The sequence below is a fragment of the Musca autumnalis genome, unplaced genomic scaffold, assembly GCF_047663935.1.
Source record: "Musca autumnalis isolate F117 unplaced genomic scaffold, ASM4766393v1 scaffold_3, whole genome shotgun sequence".
NCBI classification, from domain to species: domain Eukaryota; kingdom Metazoa; phylum Arthropoda; class Insecta; order Diptera; family Muscidae; genus Musca; species Musca autumnalis.
The window spans coordinates 152,399,577-152,425,553 of record NW_027411866.1 but is presented as its reverse complement, the minus strand read 5'-3'; the positions used below and the strand labels follow the sequence as shown (position 1 = coordinate 152,425,553).

General features: G+C 34.4%; 2 protein-coding genes across 5 annotated transcripts in view; both read left to right on the top strand.

The window, feature by feature from the left end:
* The first annotated feature begins 8,777 nt into the window (after window positions 1-8,777).
* Window positions 8,778-10,986, top strand: LOC141396445 (glycerophosphocholine phosphodiesterase GPCPD1-like). The gene has a single exon (XM_073971911.1). It carries the CDS (start codon window positions 8,833-8,835, stop codon window positions 10,957-10,959), a length of 2,127 nt encoding a protein of 708 aa, XP_073828012.1. The 5' UTR covers window positions 8,778-8,832; the 3' UTR covers window positions 10,960-10,986.
* A 14,145-nt stretch (window positions 10,987-25,131) lies between these two features.
* LOC141397958 (apoptosis-inducing factor 3) overlaps window positions 25,132-25,977 on the top strand; it is a 75,247-nt gene continuing 74,401 nt past the window's right edge. For 2 of the 4 annotated variants that reach the window (XM_073974988.1, XM_073974983.1), the window contains exons 1-2: window positions 25,154-25,212; window positions 25,440-25,524. Coding sequence is in view for 1 of the 4 variants with exons in the window: in XM_073974980.1 (XP_073831081.1) it covers window positions 25,211-25,212 (2 nt within the window). In the remaining 3 variants the exon portion in view is untranslated. Of the gene's footprint in view, window positions 25,213-25,303; window positions 25,525-25,977 lie in introns of those variants that run through there. The other 2 variants (XM_073974980.1, XM_073974982.1) reach the window with 2 other exon arrangements.

Sequence of the window (25,977 nt, the reverse complement as noted above, 5' to 3'; positions counted from 1 at the left end):
GCTCAGAGCATTTCTTTCCAAAGCACTATAGGTAATTTGCCCAGTTTTTGAGGCAAAAAGTCGATTTTGCAACTTTTAATAATAATAATTTTTTAGTTGGCATTGAAAAAAGAACATGTCAAAATTTATTAATATGAATGATATTTTTCAAAATAGCGTCATTATCGCGGTTTGAATTGCAGTCAAAGTGAGAATTTCGAAGAAGAAATAAAAAAATATATATTGTAAGGCATATTTCAATGTATTTAAAATCGCGGAAAAATAAGCCAAATATAAATATATGTAAAATGGAATAGATTGGCAATTACGAGAGGAATTTATTTAATATATAATATAGCTTAAACATTTTGGGTAGCGACCAAAAAACACAAAAATTCAGAAATAAATATTTTATTTTTCTTAAATTCACTTCATATAGACTTATACTAAATTGGCCGTGTTTGGCCGTGATTTTGCCACCTAGAACACATTACTGAAAGTCTTCTGCATTGGTATTACTAGGTTTCAAAACCCGATTTTGCCCGTTTTTTGATATTTATGAGATTTTATTAGGTTACTTCTCAATAAAAAGTCTTAAAATTGTGGAAGTTTGGTTTGAGGAAATAAATAATAAATGTAAAAAATATTGTTGCTTACAATTTCATTGCAAGTAAAATAAGTAATGGCGACAAATTGTTCGGTATATCCGTGGTTTTCTATAAACGGTGAGGCAGTAGTAAGCTTTATTTTATCTCTTTATTACATATTAATCATTGATAACGGTTTACTCGTCTTTATTAACGTATATTCAAAAAATATATAAAACTGTAGTAACAATTCGTTGGAAAATCGACTCGCGGGGGCAAAATTTGTGTTACTTACTACCGTCATCGTTTTCATCAGGTTCTTGTGTATAAGAAAACCAATGAAAATTACATTAGAAAAAATAGCTTTGTTCGTTATATACGTAGTTGCTTATAACCGTTGTTCCTTATATCCGAATTTATCTGTAAAAATCTTTGTTTTATCTCACTTTTACACATAAATAATTTAAAAAGTTAAAAAATCCTTTAATTCCGCTGTAGTTAATTTTTGTCTCAAAAACGGGGCAAATTACCTATAGTGCAAAGTTCAGTTGTCATCTCGAGAGTCTTAGAAAACCGAGTGACCGAGTTTTTATTTTCAGTTTGGAATTCCCTCAACGTTGACCGTCTAATGTGGATGGCAAATTGTTCCGTCAATCATTTTTTTTTCTTCTTATTATTTTGTTATTGGTTTCAAAATCGAAGCTAGAACATAATAGGGGTATTAACTGAATTATGTTTCATAAGAAAACGTATAGTCGGGATCGTTTGGTATATATGTACATACATAGGAGGAGATTTATGTTAATTTAGTAATATGATCAGATCGTATATCTTCGCTGCGTCAAACCTAATATGAACTCTTGTGGCAACAGCGTAATGATCCGAATCTACTATGCTTGCTGATTTACATGATTGAACCAAACATATTTTTTAAGAACGCCGGTCATCTCATCATGATGTCATCATGGGAAAGTAGAATAGCCAACTGTCGTAAAATTTTGCTCCCACAGTAAAACATCCCTGAGATCTAATGGATGTATGGAATGGATGCACATCCGAGGCTGTTCTGGTCTAAATCGTCTTCAGGACTACAGCAATAGGAGTTACGTTGCTACCTGCTGCGCCAGATCATCTACCAGCGTGTTTTCAACTTCTTCGTCGGAATACGAGACATCCCGCACAGTGTAACCAAAGTGTTTTTTGTGTCAAAAATCTATATTTTCTAAACGGACCACAAAGGGGTGAAATCTCAAAAAAAAAAAACGGAGATTAAATCAAAAAATTAAATTCGGTTTTTGGTATAACTGTAGTTACATGGTTATAGGGTATAAAATTGTACGTGTCGGACCAAATTGTCAAGATTTTGTTTTATTTTTACAGTTACACCTTGTTAAAGTTGAAGAATGTTTTACAATTTCAAAAGTAACATAAACAAATTAAAATGTCTCGTGTTTAAAGTGTAATAATATTTTTCTGCGCATCAAAAGTGACCGTTATGGAACGGAATCGTCAACTTCAGGTAGCTATAAGAATTTTAGAAAAATATAATTACAGCAAAAATAGTTTAGAAACATATTCATAATTAATTTAAAATGTATCCATATTTTCCCTATTTTTGGAAAGAATATATAACTTATTAAAAAAGTAGCGCCAGGTGGCGCGATAATGATAGTTTTGTATTTTACTCCTGAGTGTTGGCTTTCGAAATCAACTCAAAACTCGTGCCGTTATTTTTTATTGAAGAAATGTGAAAATTGTCATTCATTAGAAATCTGGGAGCTTTAAACATAATATACACTCCACGTCAGTAGAATAGAACACCTACATTTTTGTTAATGTTAGCTTATTTATCCCAAAACGAATGAATCTGCGTTTTTAATCTTATGGGGATTTAAAGTCAATGATGTTCCGTATCAAACACAGAAAAAGTTAAGTTTCTAGTTCTTCGCGAAATGATTTTCTGATCATTTTTCCGATAGTACTATGAAAAATAGGCATTTATTTTTGGTCATCAGGATAGAACATTCATTTTATTTTCCCGAATTTTTGAGATATTAACGCCGAATTTCCTTTCAGTCGATAAAGAAAGGCTTTCTAATCATTTTTTATCAAAGAAAACGTATAAATAATTCCGCGAACACCGAAATAACAGCGTTAAGGGGTTTAAATTGACAGATATTTGAAACATCTCGGAATATCAATAAGAGTAGCGCAGTTATGTCATATTTCTTCACAATAAGATAGAATATGACATAGACAACCTCGACGGATACAATCGAGTGCTTGGATGCTGATAAGATGGAACATTTTCAAAATAATTATGAAAAACGTCAAAATTTCTTATAAAACCCATGATGTTTTGTGCAATAAAATGGTTTTTCCGCGAACAAGTCTGCCGTTTAAAGGTTTAGAAATATGCTCCACATTTAGGGAAAATAATATGATATTAAAACAACCGCTATTTTAATACACTGAGGGAAATTTTAGCACATTTTCAAATTGAACACACCCTTTAGACTTTGAATTTTATATGTGTTCTTATTTCGGTGTCCGCGACTGTTCTCAACAGTGTTATGCTCCAATATAAATGGATCAGGTTATGCTCTCCATACCGGATTTTACGAATTAGTGGTTTTTTAACTGAACTCGCAAATGTAAAAGCCCCGTTTTCGCGGAAAAACACAGTCATAGAAATTGAGGTTTTAGGTTTCGTATGTTATTTTAAAAAGTACTAAAATTTCTCTCAGTGTATTAAAATAACGGTTGTTTTCGTATCAGATTATCTTCCTCCAAATCTGGAGCATATTTCCAAACCGTTGAACGGCAGACTTGTTCGCGGAAAAACTATTTTATTGAACAAAACATCATGGGTTTTATAAGAAATTTTGACGTTTTTCATAATTATTTTGAAAATGTTCCATCTTATCAGCATCCAAAGCACTCGATTGTATCCGTCGAGGTTGTCTATGTCATATTCTATCTTATTGTGAAGAAATATTACATAGCTGCGCGACTCTTATTGATATTCCGAGATGTTTCTATTATCTGTCAATTTAAACCCGTTTACGCTGTTATTTTGGCGTCCGCGGAATTATTTATAGGTTTTCTTTGATGAAAAATGATTAGAAAGCCTTGTTTTATCGACTGAAAGGAAATTCGGCGTTAATATCTCAAAAATTCGGGATGACCAAAAATAAATGCCTATTTTTCATAGTACTATTTGAAAATGATCAAAGATTAAAAACGCAGATTCATTCGTTTTGGGATAAATAAGCTAACATTAACAACAATTTAGGTGTTCTATTCTACTGACGTGGAGTGTATTTATTTCTCGTTATAGGAACTATGGTTGTTATTTTTATATTGTATTTTTTGTTTAGCGAAATAGAGTAATATAGTCCAGTTGATAAAAACTAATGTTGGATATAACAAAAACAATTGTTGTAGTTCACAAAAACGATTTGTTGCACTTACAATACTACACAAGGAATCCAACAATATCTTTACAATACATATTTTTGGGTCAATCATATTTTTTGTCTGCGTGTGTACCAACATTTTTAAAAATTCTCCCAAAGGAATGGGTAGGATTTTCAAAATATGTCAGTCAAAATATGGAGTTTATTCCAAAACGAGAATATATGGGGACGATGTTTCGTAAAAATACTTTTGATCCCTTCAAAATGCACGATTTACAATTTATGCAATTTTAGTTGCAATATACATATACATAAAATGTTCAAAAACCCTCAAATTTGACTGTACCTTTATATGGGGGTTACACGAAAACATTGACCTATATTGAAAAAATTTCCCACGATGAATTCTTAGGCACTCAGAATTATAAATCTAATCTGCAGAAAAATATATTAAGAATATACTAAAAACTACTAAAAAATGTGGTCAAGACCCTCGAAATACATAAAATCGGGATATCCCCTTATATTAGATCTACATTAAAATATTGATCTAACTTTATAATTCATTTCCAAGTATTAGCTTAACAAATAATTGAACATATTGGAAGATTTTAGCCTAATCAAATAAGAAATGTAGACAAACCCGTAAAAACACTTCATATTTTTTATGGTACCCATTTATGATGGCTTTGAGAATACCTCTCCAATCCAAAATTCCAACAACCCGTGTATTATCACGAGGTCCACACAAAATCGACGAATTTCTTTGCCGATTTTGGGTATTTTTTTAACGAAAAAAGATCATACTGTAGATACCGTTACTTCAAATATTCATTATTCTCTTTTACTTGCTTTCTATCACATCGTGTAAAATTGTTGGGAATTTTTGAAAAAACAAATGTTTAGAATTTTTGCCACACATTTTTACTTATTTTTGAATATTTAGTCGAATATAGTTGAAATAATGTACAAAAGTCACGAAAATATAGAAATAATCGATTTCGTGAAACCCATAAGCCAGCCAAAACCAAAAACTGGGAGGGAAGGTAGAGGAATCTCCTGAAAAATTACGGCTAAACCGCCCTTAGTTTTCTTGAAATTGGTCAGTGAGTCCTAAATGGCTTTCAAAAGATAGAAAATATGCACTTACATTACAAAAAATCGTAAGGATAAAGCCTTTCATGGCCCTACGAGGATAAGAGGAGATTGTGACAGCTCGACAGGCATCACCATTATGGCGTGTCCTGGCAACCCGAAACGTCCCTTGGCTGAAACCATCTTCCGATCATCACCTCGACTTCATAAACTCTAGCCTCGCTGCATAAGAAGCCTCGTCGGCTGGCTTTCTTGCTTCGATTCTTGTCTGACATAAAAGAACAAAGAAGAGAAGGGCAACTTAGTTCGAAATTGGCTCAGCCTTCTTTATTCTTTTATTTTCATTAAGTCAGAAAAGAAGCGGACCAAGAAATCCAGCCGGCGACGCTTCTTATGTACCGAGACCTTCAGATCCTCGTGTAGCTGAGAGGATTTTCTGGGACATTATCACTGCAGCAGCTGCAGACCAAGTGTCCGTTTAAACGGACAGTGGTAAAATCCACTACCGTAAATTTGTATGGGAAATTGGTGTTTTTATAAAAAAAAAAACACCCATTTCCCATACAAATTTACTGTAGTGGATTTTGCCTAAAAATTTGAACCACGATTTATTTAAAAATCGCTCTGGCGATTTTTTTTGTTTGTTTTTGTTTTTCTCATATATGAACAGTGTAGTTCCAGAATTCGCAAAAACTTCCCAGGTGTAAGCACCTTCCATTTAAAATTAGTTAATGCGCACCGTGCAGAAGGCTGAAAGGATGCCAACAGAGATGAATCGTAGTGGGCGATCTACTCCTCCACATGATGAAAACCAGTTTCCTAGTTACCCAACATCCACAGTACAATAATCTAGAAGGTAGGGTTAGTGTCAAATTCTGCTATACCTACTTAATTAACGACGGGACGTACACAAATATTTCACATTTCTACCACAACAACGCTCTCTGAGCGTCCGTATTACCCAAATACGTTGAGTACAAAATCACATTTAAAACATCAAATCCGCGACCAAAACTTATTTAAATGTTTTCATTCGTAAAATAAATAATTTTCCTTTGCAATGAATTTAATTTTTTGTTTTTAAAATACAAAACACACACATACATGCATACAAAACGTTCTGTCATAGTTGAATTTGTTCAACTTACAAAAAGTATACGCTCGACGTATTTCGGTAGTTCTCATAAGAATACATGTGTTCTACTTTTTTCACCACACACGCCCTGGGTATACGGACGTATATAGGTATGGGTCTAAGGGATATATATTTGTTAACCCTGCGTTTACATAAGACAGAACAGTTGACTTCATGTATTGATTGTCAAAAACCCAAAACTTGCCTCTGTGACGTAGGCGTCCAGACAACTGCAAAAACAGTTGTAAAATTATGATTGAAAATCATAGATTTCTTTTTGTTTTCCGTTCACATATTTTGTTTTTGTACCTATTCTTTTGTTTTCAACACATTTAAATTATCATCTCACTTCTTTTTTCACAAAATGTCAAAAATTTGTTAACCCTACTGTCTATGAAAAAATGATGGACAGCTGGGAGACAAACGACAAATGTATGTATGTGTTAGTAAATCAGAGTTGTATTTGAAGACAAACTGTCTAGTGTAAACGCCTAGTAAGGAAAAAATATATAACTCCAAAAAAGTATTTCCCATAAAGACTTCTTCATATCAATGACACGTAACCGTCTCCAAGTCCGAACGATGTGCCGCACACTAAAACAACGCTTATAGAGGCGGAACAACATTTGTTAATATGTGTGGTACTTGTTGTTAGATTTGAAAAAAAAAAAAACAAAACCCCTTATAAACATGTGTTTCTCTGATTTCAAAAACAAAAGATTGAAACAGCTTCTCCTTTTTCAATGAATTTCCAGCAAGCCACAGCTAGAAAGCAGCACTTGGGGTGCTGACAAAGACACACTGTTAACCTCTTAGAAAACAATGGCCGGTCTGTATTAACCTATGCAGTGTGGTATGCATATATTAACGCAACACAGTGGAAGAATATTCAAACCTACCAGAATTCCGCACTGAGGACAGCAACTGGTAGCCTTCTCATGACATCTTTATGAAAATACGAAGATTTTACCGGTATATCAAAGATTTTATTGATGCAGTAGCTGCTTGGATATTACCACCGTCAGCATCCCTGCCACGATATAGTGGACAGGCTTATCCAACCCAGACATGTCAGGACAGATATTCCTGAATTGGAGAGAGGGGCCCAAACATCTAGATTAACCAGAAAAAACAGCAGTAAACACACTATGCCTGGAAGTAATATTACCATATGCAATGTTATGACCAAATCGGTTGATCCGTTCGACAGTTATCGTGCGCACCAGCCAGACAGACGAACGGACATGGCGTAATCATCTCCAAATTGTATGAAACGGAGTTCGTCTAAACCTACTTCGGGTCTAAAATCATTATTTCGATGAGGCACAGTTTTGGTCGTATCAAAGTGTGGTATAAAAACTACGAGTATGTGCATTTCATGAAAACCCACATTGATTTCTTTTCTCATGTTGTTAATTAAAATTTTTTGCCTTAGGATTTCCTTGCATTGAAATAGCGAAAGCTTGAGAAAATAAATGATTATTAATATTTATTAAAACAAATGAACACGCATCAGGGAAGTGATGATGTCTGCGAAAGAGAGAACGCCATTTGTCAGAAGTAAACAATTTGTGGAAATGGATTCTTCAATGGTAGTCATCATCGATTTGTTTATTCAATTGTAAATGGTGCGTAAATTGTAAAAATTGTAAACAAAACATGGCAATCTCTAAGATTACAATAAGCGCGATTTCATAAGAAATGTTAATGCAAAAATTGGATAAGAATATAATATGTACATACATACACATATTCCAAACAATATGATGCATGCATCTACATATCGTCACCATAAATGCCCGAAGACGTACATATCTCCAAAAAAATCAAAATTCGTTTTCTGATTGAATCTAAAAATGAGGTATTTTATGGTAGCAAATTTCGAAGATTCAAATTTCATGAGTAGACCACATTACTGCTAAACCTAAATAACGACGGGACGTACACAAATATTTCACCAACCTACCAAAACAACGCTCTCTGAGCCGTCCGTATTACCCAAATACGTTGAGTCCCAAATCACATTTAAAACACAAAATTCGCGACCGAAACTTACTTAAATGTTTTCATTGGTAAAACAAATAATTTTCCTTTGCAATGAATTGTATTTCATGTTTTGTTGGGCTTTTGTTTTTAAAATACAAAACACACACACATACAAACAACAACGTTCTGTCAAAGTTAAACTTTCAACTTACAAAAATTATACGCTCGACGTATTTCGGTAGTTCTCATAAGAATACATGTGTTCTACTTTTTTCACCACACACGCCATGGGTATACGTCCGTATATAGGTATGGGCCTTACATTTTGAAAACAAAAGCACTGTTCCTTTACGTGCAAGAATCTTCAAGTTTTACCACTTTTTACTCGAAAAGCGTTCCTTTACTTCAGACATCATACAATTTATATGGGAGCAGTTTACAACTTTTACCACTTTTGCCGGTTTTACCATTTTCAAAAGTAAAGGAACAGACCAAAAATTTACAAAAAAAGTAAAAATACAGCTAATTGCCAATTCTACCTTATATAAATTTGCCTTGGGTAACTCCATAAACCTAAAAACATTTTCAAATTATTTGTCAAATTTTGTTTAAGTTTTATTTTCCAAAAAATATGCATCGTTGGTTTTTTGCCGATGAGGAGCAGATTTGCCGGAAACCTGAAACTCCAACATCTGCAATAACAGAAACTGAGCAAGGCGTATCTTCAGAGGAAGAAATACCAGATTCTGAATGGAAATTTACTGTGAAATATAAGAGAAAATTATGTTCCAACGAAGTTGTGGCAATAACAGGAAATATTGAAATCATGGGTAAATGGCAGGTCAATCAATGTGTGGCTATGACAAAAATAAAAGAATCGTCGAACATCTGGACTATAACTCTTAATCTGCCACGTAAATGCGATATATACTACAGATATTTGGTATGTGCTATCAATCGTCTGAATGGGCGTAAATTGTTAAGGTTTTGGGAGACCCACACGAGAGGACGCAGAATTAGGTCGGGTGATGTACAAGACTTGGAGTCGCTGGCATATGATACATTTGGCGTCTGCAATGGCATTAACAAAATCCAGCGTGGTTGGATATGCAGTGCCGATATAAGGGTACTACAATTTCGTTTCCAAAGAGCTTCATTTGCTTTGAAGAAAATGGAAAAGGATAAGCAGCAGGAATGTATTATGTATGTAAAGCTAAGTCTTTTAAAGGTGAAATCTAAGGACGTGGAAGAAGGTGAGCATAGTTCCAAATTAAGCTGCAGTTTATCAAAGGCATCTACAATTCGTCAAGAAAGCTCTGAACAAACTTTTGCTAAACCGTTGGCATTTTGTGAAGTGGCTAATGTGGCTCGGGTAAATGGTTCGGCGTTACATTATCAACCAAAATATGGTACACCCTGTGGTCCTGATGATATTTTATTGTTTCACTTGACATTGGATGATATGCTGAATACTGCCTATCTAGTTGATTTGTATACATATCCTGCCAAGGTATCTGAGGATATACCACCCTATCACTTTGCTTATCAACATATCTTGCCTCAGCAGTTAACAAACTCGGAAGGTATTTTAAAGCTCAACATTGTGTGTGCCACAAAACATCAACCGATTGGTACCATGACAGTTGAATACTTATTGATTAAGCCTCTCTGTACTGTCGATTTCAGTATGCAAGAATCCTTTGAAAATCAATTGTTGAGGAAGAAATCTTGTTTAGATATTGGCCATCGCGGTTGTGGAAAAAGTTTTTGGCATCAACGAGATATTCTAAGAGAAAATACCATAAAATCCTTTAGTAAAGCCTACGAACATGGTGCAGATTTCATAGAGCTGGATGTACAACTTACTTGCGATAAAGTCGCAATTGTCTATCATGATTTTCAATTGTATATATCTCGCCAAGACGAAGTGAATCGAGACGAATTCGATGTAGTAAAATTACATTTGGAAGCAAATGAAGTCAATAACCTAAAACGTTACGCCAAAACCTTAAAATCAGGTCTTATCGCCATACCATTGAATAAGTTTCAATTACAGCATTTTAAGGAGGTAACAATTTATGAAGCTTCCCTGGATATGCCCTCCACCTCATCAGCAACAATGTGTCACAAGGATACCAGCTTAAATCTACCCTTCCCCACGCTGGAACTGTTGCTTAAGAAATTACCACTGAAGCTAGGTTTTGTAATTGATATTAAATGGCCTCAGAAAATCCGTAAAAATTTCCATTATGAGGAAAATTTCACACCCGACATGGATAAAAATGAATATGTGGATATCATTTTAGATACCGTGCTACGCCGCGCTGCAAATCGCCAAATAATATTTTCATCATTTGATCCAGATATTTGTACAATGATACGTTTAAAGCAAAATCGCTATCCTGTCATGTTTATTGTTAATAAGTTAGAGCAAGAACCAAAATATTTGGATCTCCGCTGTAACTCATTGTTGCAAGCTTCATATTTTGCCGAATCCATGGAGTTTTTTGGTATTATTGCCGATGCAGAAAATATTTTAGAAATATCTGAAGAAATTCATAATATTCAAAAACGCAATATTCGCATCTTTGGTTGGGGCGATACCGCTCGCTCAGAACAATGTCGTAGATCATTGCGAGCTGTCGATGTGGATGGTATCATTTTTGATCGCATTAATCATGTGACAGATGTGGAGGATCTAAAACAAACCATTATTTTAATTGATTTGATAGAGAAGGCAAGAAAGATGTCAATTTGAAAATAATTAAAAAATGAAAACAAATTACTTGGGCAAATACCAGGTAAATACCCGATAAATTTATTTTTGTGTTTTTATTTGGGTAAATAAAATTTTATTTTGAAATCAGATTTTTTTCTGTCAGACAGAAAATCAAAAAGATTACCAGAAAAGCGGTTTAACCACGCGGACTAAACTTTTTACATATGATGTCGGTCGTTGTAGTTGCTTGTGAGAAAAAGTTAACGAAAAATGCAAAGATTATAGCTTTGTAGAGGAGGACTTAAATATCAAGATTATCCACTGAAATCATGGGTTCTGATATATGTTTTTCTGCATGGAGAACTACAACAAACCGCTCTAAAAGCTCTCAAATATCAAAATTATGCTGTCCAATATATGAGAGACCAAAATTAGTCATATTTTAACTTGCCAACTATCCAAAAAAAGGTAATTTTATTTATAGTCAGTTAAAATTTGCTAATACACTGCGTTTTCGCATCTAATTGGATGATATCAGTTTCTGTAGTGTATACCAAAATATTTACCCATTTGTACCATATTTACCCATTTTAATGGGTATATACCATTTGTGTATTAACCCATTTCTCATCTCTATACATACGAGCTCTGTACACGCAGCGAAAAAAATGTGATTTGTCAATTTCAACAATTGTTTTTTGTTAAATCCAACAATAGTTTTTTCAACTTAACAATATAAGGGCCTGTTTATGTATGTATGTCGATAGAAAATGAATGCGTAAGAAAATCTACCAAATTTGAGTATGCTTTTCAAATTTGTTTTTTGTTTTGAAGCAAAAGGAAATAATATTTCCATTTTCGTTTCGAAATACATAAAAGGGGGTTATTCTCTTTTCTTTCACAATGTTATTCTCTTTTTTCGGTATTCGATGTCGTGGTGAAACCATAGGCCAGAGCTGAGCAAAATCGAGAGAGAGGCAAATTTAAGGGAGAATTAATATTTAATTTTTCTTGATGTTTCATTACTTATTTCAACATTTTTTAAACGTTAATGTTGTCTGAAATCGTCCACAATGCAAATTATTAAAAAATATAAATAAAAAATTGCGTAAACTTTTAATTGTTTATGGTTCACAAAAAACTAAGAGTACGTTTTCTGAATTTGCCTGTGTGCTAGCACACACGCGTGCTCACTAGGGTTATGACTTTTTTACAACCTCATATCCCTGTATCATAGCGTGATGAGTTTTGCCATAAGATTACATAAAATCTTAATTATAAGGTGGTTCGGTGAAAAAACCTCACGCACAAAATGATTTTAAAATTTGAATTTATCAAAATTATGGACAAATTTTTGAAGTCACTAAAACAGATATATAATTAAAAATAAACTTTTGAGCCACATGAGATAAATAAAATGACATAGAATTTATTTCTCACTATTTTTCTTCAATTCTGAGAATCGTAAAAATGTCGTAAACGTTTTTATTTAAAAATATAATTTTTTAACAAAAAACAAAAATTTTAAAATTTTCTCAAAGTGACTTTTTTCGCGACTTTTTTAATATTCGAATGAAATAAACGTTATTGTAGTTATTAGTAGGCTTATATTTATTCATTCGTGCAACAAAAAATAATTTTTTGAAAAAAAATTTTTTTTCATTTCTTATATTTTTTCAAAAATTAATTTTTTTAAAATCGATTTATGCGTGAACTTTTTTATATTTCAATGGAATAAACGATAGAATAGTGATTAATAGGCAAAAGTTCATTCATCCCTGCTACAGGAAATCATTTATGAGGAAAAATGTCAAAAAGTCATAACCCTAGTGCTCACCCCTGCCATAGACTAATGAATTTATAGATGGCGGAATGCTCTCACCCATGCACTATAGGTAATTTGCCCTGTTTTTGAGGCAAAAAGTAGATGACGGAATGCTCTCACCCATGCACTATAGGTAATTTGCCCTGTTTTTGAGGCAAAAAGTCGATTTTTCAACTTTTAATTATAATAATTTTTTAGTTGGCATTGAAAAAAGAACATGTCAAAATTTATTGATATATCAGTCATATATGACTGACATTTTTCAAAATAGCGTCATTATCGCGGTTTAAATTGCAGTCAAAGTGAGAATTTCGAAGAAGAACTAAAAAAATATGTATTGTAAGGCATATTTCAATGTATTTAAAACCGCGGAAAAATAAACCAAACATAAATATATGTAAAATGGGATAGATTGGCAATTGCGAGAGGAATTTATTTAATATATAATATAGCTTAAACATTTTGGGTAGCGACCAAAAAACACAAAAAGTCAGAAATAAATATTTTATTTATCTTAAACTCACTTCATATAGACTTGCACTAAATTGACCGTGTTTGGCCGTGATTTTGCCACCTAGAACACATTACTGAAAGTCTTCTGCATTGGTATTACTAGGTTTCAAAACCCGATTTTTGCCCGTTTTTTGATATTTATGAGATTTTGTGAGGTTACTTCTCAATAAAAAGTCTTAAAATTGTGGAAGTTTGGTTTGAGGAAATAAATAATAAATGTAAAAAATATAGTTGTTTACAATTTCATTGCAAATAAAATAAGTAATTGCGACAAATTGTTTGGTATATCCGTGGTTTTCTATAAACGGTGCGGCAGTAATAAGCTTTATTTTGTCTCCCTATTACATATTAATCATTGATACGGTTTAAAGGAGTACTAAACTCGTCTTTATTAACGTATATTCAAAAAATATACAAAACTGTAGTAACAATTCGTTGGAAAATATACTCGCGGGTACAAAATTTGTGTTACTTACTACCGTGATCGTTTTCATCAATTTGTTGTGTATAAGAAAACTAATGAAAATGGCATTGGAAAAAACAGCTTTGTTCGTTATATACGTAGTTGCTTATAACCGTTGTTCCTTATATCCGAATTTATCTGTAAAAACCTGTGTTTTATCTCACTTTTACACATAAATAATTTAAAAAGTTAAAAAATCCTTTAATTCCGCTGTTATTAATTTTTGTCTCAAAAACAGGTCAAATTACCTATAGTGCCATGGTACAATAATTTGGAAGGTAGGTCAGGTTCGAACAAATTGTGAAAAACGAGGCCTGGGTGTATTTGCTTATTCTGTCAGAATTACCATAACTGAATATGCAACAGGTTGTACTGTTTATTTGATATTTTGGATCATTAACTAAAAACGCGAAAAATTAATGGGAGGCTAAGTTTTCTTTACAGAGTCAGCTTCGGTATATGTTCAAAAGTTTGTTTCATCACAATATTGTAATAAATATAAATAATAAATGTTGTAATAACAATTTTCATTTCGACTGAATTTTAATAAGTATAAGCTCTGTTCCAGAACTAAAAAGTTTTTACAATTTTTACCACTTTTACACATTTTGCGTTCCCGTACACAAAATTTATATGAAAATCGTTTACGACTTTTACAACTTTTACGGCTTTTACCACTTTATAAAGTACGGGAACAGGCCAATAAAATATTTTGTCATATTTTTCAAAACCATACACATACATACACAATTTGTTTATACTGATTTGAAAGAATAAGCAAACCAATAGAAAAAAAATTGTAATCAGCTGTTTGCTATGCCCTACCTTGTAATGATTCTACCATGGCTCTCACCATGATACAATAAGAAGGTAGCAGCAACTGCCGTTTTTGGTAACATAAGATGTCAAAATTTGACATAAATTCAATGCAATTGACACATTATGTTACCATCAGCTGGACTTCAGCTGGGCTGATAATGCTACCTTCTTATTGTATCATGGCTCTCACCGAGTATCTTCGAATTGAGTGTGATAACTAAGAAACTCGATATAAAATGCCAAAAAAATACAAGTTAATAAAAATTTTGTTCTGGCAAAAGACTTCATGGGGTTAGTTTTTGATGGGAACTATATTCTCAGATACAAATATCCAGGAAAATATTGTAATTTTTCCCAAAAATCGTCTTCGAACTTTTTTGAGTTTTGAGAGTTTATTTATTTTTTTCAAAAAAAAAAAATGTTCAAAGTGGTTTGCGCGTGACCTTTTTTATAACTAAATGAAATGAACCTTATTTATGGCATTAATAGGCAAAAGTTCATTCATTCTCTCTACAGGAAATCATTTTTGAGACAAAACTTCAAAAAGTCATAACCCTAATGTACACCAACAATGAGATTCTTGTTATACCCTCAGCATATATGCTAACGAGGGTATATATATAGACGATTTGGAGTTGATTTAGCCATATCCGCCCATCTGCCTGTCTGTCTGGCTGGAGCGCAAGATAACTCTCGAACGGATCAACCAACCGACCGATTCGGTTCAAAATTTGGCTTTCGTAATATTTTGTCCTAACTTTGTTTAAGTTCGAAGATGGGTTATATCGGTCCACTCCTTCCGGTAAAGAGCCACAAAATTCTGAAAAGACCCTAAATACATTAGATCTGTTCGTAGATGAAAGTTTCAATTCACATAGTCTGAGGGTATATCTCTGTCGGCAAAGCTGACTGATGCTTTTTTTACTTGTTTTTATCTGTTTCTTCTTTTTCATTCTTCTTTGGGTTTTGATAGTTGAGTTATACCGGCACAATCTGAGAAGTGTTTTTGGGATGAAACTTCTGCCTGGTCGAAATTTGTGTGTTTCTTTTCATGTTTGTTATGGTTTTTAATTAGTACATATGTTGTGGAGTTTGCTTGGTTTCTTGTCTGTCAGTTAAAGAAGCAAACCATGTATTGTATTCATCAATGCTCGTAATATTATACGTGACATTTATATCTAAGTTATGTGAAAAGTGTATATGAGAATTATACACAATCAAATCAGAAATTTCAGTAACAGGTTTTCTGGGCTAACAATAGTTTTTGTAAAAATTCTAGATTATGATAGTTCCTACCATAGGTATTGTTAATGATTTTTACAATATTGCGGAAATTTTCAAGTTGTTTTTGTTTTCTATGTTTGGAGCAAAAGATGGTATTTTTTTTATTCGTTTTAAACCTCATTTTGGATTTAATAATGAATTTAACATTAACGTTGGAGGAAATGAGATAAAAGAAGTTAATGTGGTTAAATATTTAGGCTTGCACTTGGACGGGAAGTTGTCCTGGGATCATCACATTAAAGTTCTGAAGTCAAAAATAGCACCAGCCATTGGTTTGTTATACAAATTTAAAAACACATTTAATAGAACAACGAAAATGTTGATATATCAATCATTGATTCAAAGTTATTTGAACTACTTAACGATCGTTTTTGGCTACAAAAAGACGACGGAATTTAAATCACTCCAACGTTTACAGAATCGAGCGTTGAAAATAGTAGCAAACTTGCATATATCCCATTCCACGGTTGATTTATTTAAAAATTCATTTCCGTCAATATTGCCAATACATGGAGTTTACAAGTTACAAATTTTACTATACGTTTATAAATGTGTTCATAATATTGGCCATCATACTATATCATTTTCTACCCGACGACATAACTTTAATACCCGTAACAGAAACAATTCAATACTCAGGTACAAACGAGTACAACATCTTGCCTCAACAAATAAGGGACATTGATAGCTTTTCTTTATTTAAAAGTAATGTAAAACGATACTTATTGCGAAATGTGGATGAGCTTCTGTTATAAAATACTTCTTTTAAACATTTTTTTTTTAATTTTTAAACAAATGTATTTACTTTTTTTAAGGAGCAAATTTTATTTGTAATCTTTTGTCAACTAGCCTCAACAATGCCAAATGGCGCTGAGGCATAATGTAATTTTTGTAATCTCTAAAAAAGAAAATAAATAAATAATAATAAAAAAAAAATTACAATGCTGGAATAAATATAGATATTGTTGTTCCAACAAAGGCCAAAAATATTTTTTCTTTGCATGTAGTGGAATTCTGTAACTCATTTGTTGATTTATCGACAAAATTCGGTAAAATTAAAATGCTTATAATTTCGGTGATTAATAAATTTTTTTCGGTAAGTTAACAACCAAAATAAAGCTATCGCTAAGTCCTACCGATAGCAACAATGTTGTCAACTTTCATTGATACTTTTCATTTATAATTTTGCGTTTTAATTTTACAATTTTTGTCGGTAACTATAAAAATGTGTTACAGAATTCCAGTACTGATAAAAAATAACCGTATAACCTGATCAGAAAAAAACGGTACATATTCCTTCAAAGTAATCTCCTTCAGATATAATAAATACACTTATGCTAGCGTTCTTTCCAAGCCTCGAAACATCTCTGAAACGCGCCTTTTAGTATAGCCAACTGCTCCTGTTTCGATTTCTATACCCTCAGCATTTATGCTAACGAGGGTATATACACTTTCATACGGGCAAAATGTGTCTCATGGGAATAATGGTTTTAGACCCAAGTATGTTTGGACGAAATCCATTTCAGACAATTTGGAGTTGATTTAGCCATGTCCGTCTGTCTGTCTGCCTGGAGCGCACGATAACTCTCGAATGTATTAACCGATTCGGTCCAAAGTTTGGCTTTCCTAATAGTTGGCCCAAACTTAGTTTAAGGTGGGTTATATCGGTCCACTCCTTCCGGTACCTCCCCCACAAAATTTCGAAAATGTTCGGAAAATTTGTGCGCACGATAACTCTTGACCGATTTGGTCCGTAATTTCTACCAGACTTAGATAAGGTTTCAATATGGACTTAATCGGCCAAGCCGAACTTTTTATATCCCCCTTCACGAGTTGTATGGAAGTATAACACTGTGCAACAGTTTTAAGGTAATTTTCTGCAAACAATTTCAGCTTAAGACTTTTTGAAAGTACAGACCCAAACGACAAAAACCCTTGTCGGGTTTTGTTGTGTCAGATCCAGCTTGGATTTTATGACCCAATCTAAACATTGTTAAATATTGACTTTTTAAAGCAATTCTGGGCTATATCTCTGAAACCGATATGAATTTTCATCTCACCTCTGAAGCAAGTTTGTAGATAAGGACAATAATAAAATATTTGTAGAAACAATGAGCTGGAAAAACTATACTTATTGCCTCAAATTCTATAAAATATCGAACATTTTCATAATTTGTACACATTTCGCACCGTATCTCCAAAACCTTTAATTCTTTCTGAATATTTCCCTGGAATGTAATACACAACTCTGCAGAACATGTCATTGTTGTAAAATGCCTCTATCCCGTTGTTTTCACAACATTTTTCAACGACGATTTAATAAAAAGTCAATAATGTAGTGAAATCCGAAATGCGAGAATAAACTGTTGCACAGTGGTCCCACTTGTATGGGAAGGTGCGACAAAAATATTTACAACCGTCGGATCAATCTGATTTGTTCAATATATGCTAAAAATAAGTCAAAAATACTTTTTCCAAAAAAATCATCAATATGGGTCCAGTTTTTCCTATAGCCCCCATGTAGCGGTATCACCCGATTTCAGGTATTTTTAAGCTTTTATCTACATTTTTCATATTATATGTACCATCATACATATATCAAAAATATACAAATGTAAAAAAATACACTCATAAGTAGATCCCAAAACAAAAATGTCTAAATCTTTAAAGAAAAAACCAAGACAAACAATTTAAACACAAAACAAAGAAGAAACTGAGAGTACAGTAATACGGCATATTCACTGAAACGACCAGAGGCATCGTCAGTATTTTTAATGTCACACACGAAAATGCAAATATATGCAGCTGGAACCAAATTTTTTGTAAACTTGACACTATTTCGAACTTGACACTATTTTGAACTTGACACTATGGCGAAGTTAGTAAAATTCTACTTCAATTTTTAGGACTTGGAAAAAAAATCCACAAAAAAGTATTATAAAAAAAGTGATTTCCAGCCCATTTTATGGGAATAAGTTGTACACATTTTTATGTAAAAGTAATTAGAAACTGCCTTTAACACCCGTTAAAGGTAGTGCGCTAACATGTGCCGCGCGTTCACCCATAAGAACGTTAAAAACTTGGGTTTGGGCGTCGGGTTAGTAACCCTCCCCTAGGAAAAACAGCCTACTATGAAAAAACGAAAGAAAAGAAAAACAAACCTCTCTAAAGTTGACGAACCCCGCAAACGTTTTAAGGACCATGATCTGCGAATCTGCACCTGGAATGTTCGCACTCTTTATAGAGAAGGTGCAGTCTTCGCATTGGCAGACGTACTTGAAAAGTACAAGACCGATATTACTGCCATACAGGAAATACGATGGATTGGGAAAGGCGTCACAACAACACCTAAAGGTGACGCACTGTATTATAGCTGCCATGACGTAAAGCATGAGTTTGGTTGCGGATTCGTAGTTAGTCGAAGACTAAAACATCTGGTATCCAGCTTCACCCCAGTGAATGAAAGACTTGCTGCAATTCGAATAAAAGCTAAATTCTTCAACATCAGCTTTATTTGCGCTCATGCTCCCACTGAAGAAAAGGACGAACAGACCAGAGATATATTTTACGAGCGCTTAGAAGAAACATATGACCGTTGCCCTGCCCATGACATTAAAATCATTCTAGGCGATTTTAATGCCAAAATTGGAAAGGAGAATATCTTTGGCCCAACAGTCGGGAAATTCAGTCTCCACAGTGAAACATCTGACAATGGTATGAGGCTGATAGACTTTGCAGCTGCAAAAAACTTGGTAGTTAGCAGTAGCAGATTTAATCATCTCGATATTCATAAGGGCACCTGGCTGTCTCCAGATCAGAAAACAAGAAATCAAATTGATCATGTTGTGATAGATGGAAGACATACATCCAGCGTGTTGGATGTACGATCGTTCCGAGGCGCAAACATTGATTCGGACCACTACCTTGTTGCAGCAAAGGTACGCGCCCGCTTAAACGTAGCAAACAAAGTACGAACAGACACAACACGAAAGTTAGACATCGGTAAGCTGCAATCACAGCAAATAGTCACAGCATATTCCACTCAACTAGCCCAATTGCTTAATCGAAGCACTCCTCATCCTGATAACATATCAGCGTAATGGCAAAGCATTGCCCACTCCATGCAAACAGCTGCAAAATCCATACTTGGATACCAGAGACCTCCAGGAGTGTCGTGCTGCCACCGAAGAGAAACATGCGGCATATAGGGCTACATTACAATCCGTAGCAACGCGTAGCGCACGAGAGAGATACAGGAAGAAAAGGAGAGAGGAGAAACGTCTTTTTCGCAGGTAAAAGAGAGAGACGGAAATGCGGGAGTGTGAAAAAATCAAGATGTACAGGAGCCAGAATGAAGTCCGAAAATTCTGCCAAAGAGTCAAGCATCAAACTGATGGCTTTGGTACAGCCACATCCTCCTGTAGAGACCAGCAAGGTAATTTGGTAAATGATACAGATAGTGTGCTCAGGATATGGAAAGAACATTTTTCAAAACTGTTGGTATCCAATAGCAGCGAAGACGACGAAGATACCACAGATCCACTCCTAGAAGATGGTATTGATGCCATCTGCCAAGATGAGGTAAAGACAGCAATAAGTCAGCTGAAGAATAATAAGGGAGCAGGAGCCGATGGCTTACCAGCTGAGCTGTTCAAAACCGGAGGCGACACGCTGATAAGGTGTATTCATCAGCTAGTTAGCACCATCTGGCAGGAAGAACGAGTACCCAACGATTGGAACCTGAGTATCCTGTGCCCCGTCCACAAGAAGGGAGATAAGACTGTATGCTCTAACTATAGGGGCATAAGTCTACTCCCTATTGCCTACAAGATCGTGTCAGGGATATTGTGCGAAAGACTAAAGCCTATGGTCAACGAGATAATTGGACCATACCAATGCGGCTTTAGACCTGGCCACCATTGACCAGATATTTACCTTGCGGCAAATCCTGGAGAAGACCCAAGAGATGCAGATCGACACCTACCACCTTTTTGTCGATTATAGCAGCCTTCGACAGCCCGCTACATTCAAAGGTATTCCAAGCCATGTCTGAATTTGGTATCCCCGCAAAGCTCATCCGGCTTTGTAAAATGACTTTAACTTACACGAGGTCCTCAGTTAAAATAGGAAAGCACCTCTCCGAAGAGTTTGGTACCAAAAGAGGTTTCAGACAAGGAGACAGCCTTTCGTGTGACCTCTTCAACATCCTGCTAGAAAAGGTTATACGAGAGGCAAACGTCAAAAGAAGTGGCACAATCTACACCAATAGCCACATGTTACTTGCTTATGCTGATGATATAGACATCATGGGCCGATCAGTAAAAGAAGTAACTGATACCTTTATAAAGATCGAAGGAGAATCTGCTAAAGTGGGTCTGGCGGTAAACGGTGAGAAGACCAAGTTGATGGTTTCGACGCGCAATACATCCATTGAGCTCGGACCGACTGTGGATGTTGGTTCCTATAATATTGAGGTAGTAAAAGACTTCGTCCACCTCGGCACCTCCGTAAACACAACAAACGACATCAGTTGTGAAATAAAAAGAAGAATTGTATTGGCCAACAGATGCTACTTTGGTTTAAGTAAGCAGTTTAAAAACAAAGCCACATCTCGTCAAACAAAAATAACGCTCTACAAAACACTGATACTACCCGTGCTGATGTATGGCTCCGAAGCCTGGGTACTTGCGCAAGCAGACATGGCAGTGTTTGGTGTGTTTGAGAGAAAAATTCTTCGAAAGATCTACGGACCAATCTGCGTTGACGGTGAATATCGACGTCGCATGAACCACGAGCTGTATCTGCTATACAACGACATCAATATAGTTAAACGTATCGAGATGCAGCGATTGCGTTGGCTAGGCCATATCATAAGAATGAGCGATGATGAACCCGCTAAAAAGGCGTATGAATACATGCCACATGGCGGTGCACGCAGAATTGGCAGGCCAAGGAATAGATGGCGCAAACAAGTGGATGATGAGATGAAAAGGCGCGGTATTCCAGAGTGCGAAGCAACAAATAGAGAGGAATGGAGATCTCTTCTTAGTTCGGCCTATAGAACAAATGTTCTGTAATGGGCCAGCTAAGTAAGTAAGTAATTAGAAACCCTTGTACTAAAACAACATGTTGGTGTGAACTGTGTTTGAAATACGTGTTGTAAACGATATGATGCAAAATACCGCAAAGGAAGCATTTTAGAGTTTCAAAATGTTCTAAAGAATTGTTGAGAACTTTATTTGGAATATTTTTGAAAAGGTTACTTGGTTCAACTCCCAATATTTTAGCCGATACTGACCAGAATTTCAGCAATTATGTAAAATTTTCTATATTTTATCGATTTTGATGCCCTAGATGGAGGTTTTCTTATGTGATTTTTTCAAAAACCCTACTAGGGGTTTTGTACTATAAATATGTACTTTCAAAAAATGCATTTTCAATGTTGCATAGTGTAATGGAACAATTAGTTTCCTTTTGTTTATGTTATTATTCCGAATTTTACCATTTTCTGTAGCGTAATGTGCCTAAAACTTTGAAAATCGGGAGGGAGCTATATCAGAACGTGGTACTACACCGATAATTCTTGGCAGGAATACTATGTATCCACAACGAAGACTTTATATCTAATTTGACCTATTCATGCAGGAAAATGTGACTAAAACCTTGAAAATATCGAACATCGAGAGGTATCATTCTATGGGGGCTATATTAAAACGTGGACCTATACTGAAAATTTTTGGGCGAAAGTATTTTAGTCCCAAAGAAGACCACATGCCACATTTCAGCGATTTCGGTTAGATAGTGTGGCTAAAACCTTCAAAATGTCGAAAATCTGGTATATGTTTATATTCCGAATTTTACCCATTTCTGTAGGATAATGCGCCTAAAACTTTTAAAATCGGGAGGCTATATCAAAACGTGGACCTATGCTAACAAATTTCTAAGGGAAAGTTTTGTAGCCACAAAGAAAACTAAATTCCAAATTCGACTCATTTCAGTGAAATAATGCGGCTAAAACCTGTAAAATGCCGAAAATCGAGAAGTACCGTTCTATGAGGGCTATATCAAAACGTGAACCGATACCAATATACCAAACATTCTAGGAGCAATAAAAACTTCTGTACCAAATAACAAAGCTCTATCTTAAATATTACGAGCTGTACCTTGATACCAGACGGGCATGGTTATATAGCCTTAGAACTTTATGCTGATCAAGAATATATATACTCTATAGGGTCTCCGACGAATATTTCAATGTGTTACTAACGGAATAACAAATTTAATTATACCCTCCATATTATGGTGGAGGGTATAAAAATACAAAAATCGAAATTACGTTACTTACGAAAATAACGGTTATTTTACGAACCTAAAGTGCATGGATTCCAAGGAATCTTAACTCAAATATTTCCAAATGGTAGAAATGATGAAAACTTGAACACCCTCCTTATTTTTGTTTCTTGTTTTTTTCGAAAATTCCAGTATCAATTTTGGTTTTCCTTGGTGTGTAATAGTACGTTTATATATAACCGGATTTAACAAACCCACTGGGTTTCAAATGCCAACTCCTTTGCGTATATTTCAAATAAATCTTCATTAAGAAGGTTAACCCTGCAAAAAGCTATAATATAAACATGGCATAATACAAATAGAGATATCATTTTTTTGGTGACTTACATTTACGAAATCCACTCGATTTCAAATGTCAATTCCATTGCTTAAATGTCAAATGAAATCCAATGGATTTCGGATGAGATTTCATTTGACATATACACAAAGGAATTGACAGCTGAAATCCACTCGATTTCGTAAATGTAAACTTATACCCCGGTTACACTATTGAAGGTTAACCCACTGGGTTTAATGGATCCAGTGGGTTAATCTTTGCTGGTTACACTTAGCTTTTCGAGGATATAAACTGTCAGCTGATGTTTGTTTACGTATACATACAAAATAAATAATAAAGTCGTGTTTTACACTTTTACAATTTCTCGTATGAGATATCGTCCCCTCTTTGCTCATATTGGTATATTTTACACACAGGGATACATTTTTGTATCATGGTATCAAGCGTACTTTTTGTTAAAAAAAAGTGTCTAATGTAAAAAAATAAATAATTTTATGATTTTCAAATAACTTTAGATTTATTAACTCCATAAAATCTCACGCGACCAATCGTAAACGTGTAAAACACGACAAACTCTGTTGCAAAAACAGTTGCAACTTTTGGTACTTTTTGAGTAGAGTTGGATTTTATTGCACAAATACCGAATACAACACTGTATTTTTGGTGGATTTGTGCCGGACTTAAAATAAACCCAGTCGTGAGAGGATTTAATTTTTGTATGGCAAATCTGGTCAGATTTGACCAGATTAAGCAATAAATCCTCATGAAGTGGGTTAACCCGGCAAAAAGCTGTAGTGTAACCGTGCTATTACTATAATAGTGAAATTTAGTGGAGAACATTTTTGTCTTTGACATCATTCTTCTCAAATAATGTTTTGTGGGACAATTTTTCATAAACTCAGATGAAGTACGACTTAAACCCTAAACCGTGTTTTGATCTGATACGATCACATTTTATAGATTTTTGGAAAAAAGGAACCAAAAAGCCCGCATGAATGTTTAATAATATGAAAAATTAAATCAGCAATCCAAAAAAACATAAGTACCCAAGGTTAGGTCAACATCATTTACTTTTTAGATTTTTCGCCAGATGTTTTGGAAAATTGGTCACTGTACCGTCGCCAGAAACAGTATTGGTTTGTCCCGGTCCACACTAGACTGATTTCATTGAAGAAATTTCAGGAAATTATGCGCTCTTAGATCGAGCTATGTACTAAAGTAATTTTATGAAATTGCTGTAGTGGGGAACTCAATCCAAGATCGCCACATTTCATGAAATTATTTCATTGAAATTACTCTAGTGTGGACCGGGACTTTGTATGATGAATAAAAAACCCATACCATAGACTAATGAAAATATAGACGAAGAAATCCTCTCACTGAAATTCTCTTATTGAGTGTGAATTAAGTCAGTTGGAGTGAAAAGACTGCGTAGTTTCTGTAAGAGCGACCCCTAGAAAAAAGAAGCACACTTCTGTCCATACATTCATTAGTCAATGTTTTAATTGCCGTGATTTCTTCATAACAATGTTATTGGCAGCATTGTTGGTTTGTGACTGAACTAATCTTTATCTACTCTCACAAAAGTAGCACCATTATTGTGAATGGTGCCATTTATTGTGAGCTATTTGGCAACCCTTAAAAACTCATATGGTTTATTATGACAACCGCGGTTTTCTTGACAGTTTTGTGACACAACTTTAGTTGACTAATGTCAGATTCATTGTTAACATTAACATTGTGAGGGTGCAAAAAAGAAATGTAAAAACAAAGCAAATTAAAATAACAAAGATAAACAGTAATCATTTATTATACCGCATCTAATACACATACACTCTGCCACACAAACCACACACATTTTTATATTATTAAAAATATAAAAATGCATTATTGTCTGTCCCACCATACTCTCATCAATTATTAAATTGTTCTTATCATTAAACGTGACAAAGCCCACAGTGATTATTTTGCATTAAATTTTAAAATAGGAATTCAATTAGGTCCGATAAAAATCAGTGAATGACACTTATGGTGTACTGTTATCAGTTTTAGGCGACTTTCATTCATATTCTGGTAAGTGGAAAGGAATTTCAGATTGACATTGATATAAGGAAGTTGTCGAAACCGGTGCATATTTAAGTTTGTAATAAACGCAGAAAGAAACTACAGGTGTTTGCATTATATGCTGCTACAACAACAACAACAACAACATGTGTTTGCTGAAACATCTTAGGGGTACTTTACACGGTATGTTTTTTACATATGAGTTGTCACTTCTGCCATACAAAATGTATTTGCAAAGTGACAACTCATATGTAAAAAACATACCGTGTAAAGTACCCCTTAGGAATTACATACATATATACCATGTTATATCCTACATCACTACCCCTGTGCATAAGCTTTTTTCGGTTCAAGATTTATTTAGGAAGATACTTCCAATACCTGACGACTTAAAGCTAACGGAGCCAGAATAATTATAGCCAAAGCATATACTCGTTAATATGTACAGTGGATCCAAGCGAA

What these genes read in the sequence shown, in the direction of transcription:
- LOC141396445 (XM_073971911.1), top strand. Translation starts at nt 8,833, where the DNA reads ATGCATCGTTGGTTTTTTGCCGATGAGGAGCAGATTTGCCGGAAACCT.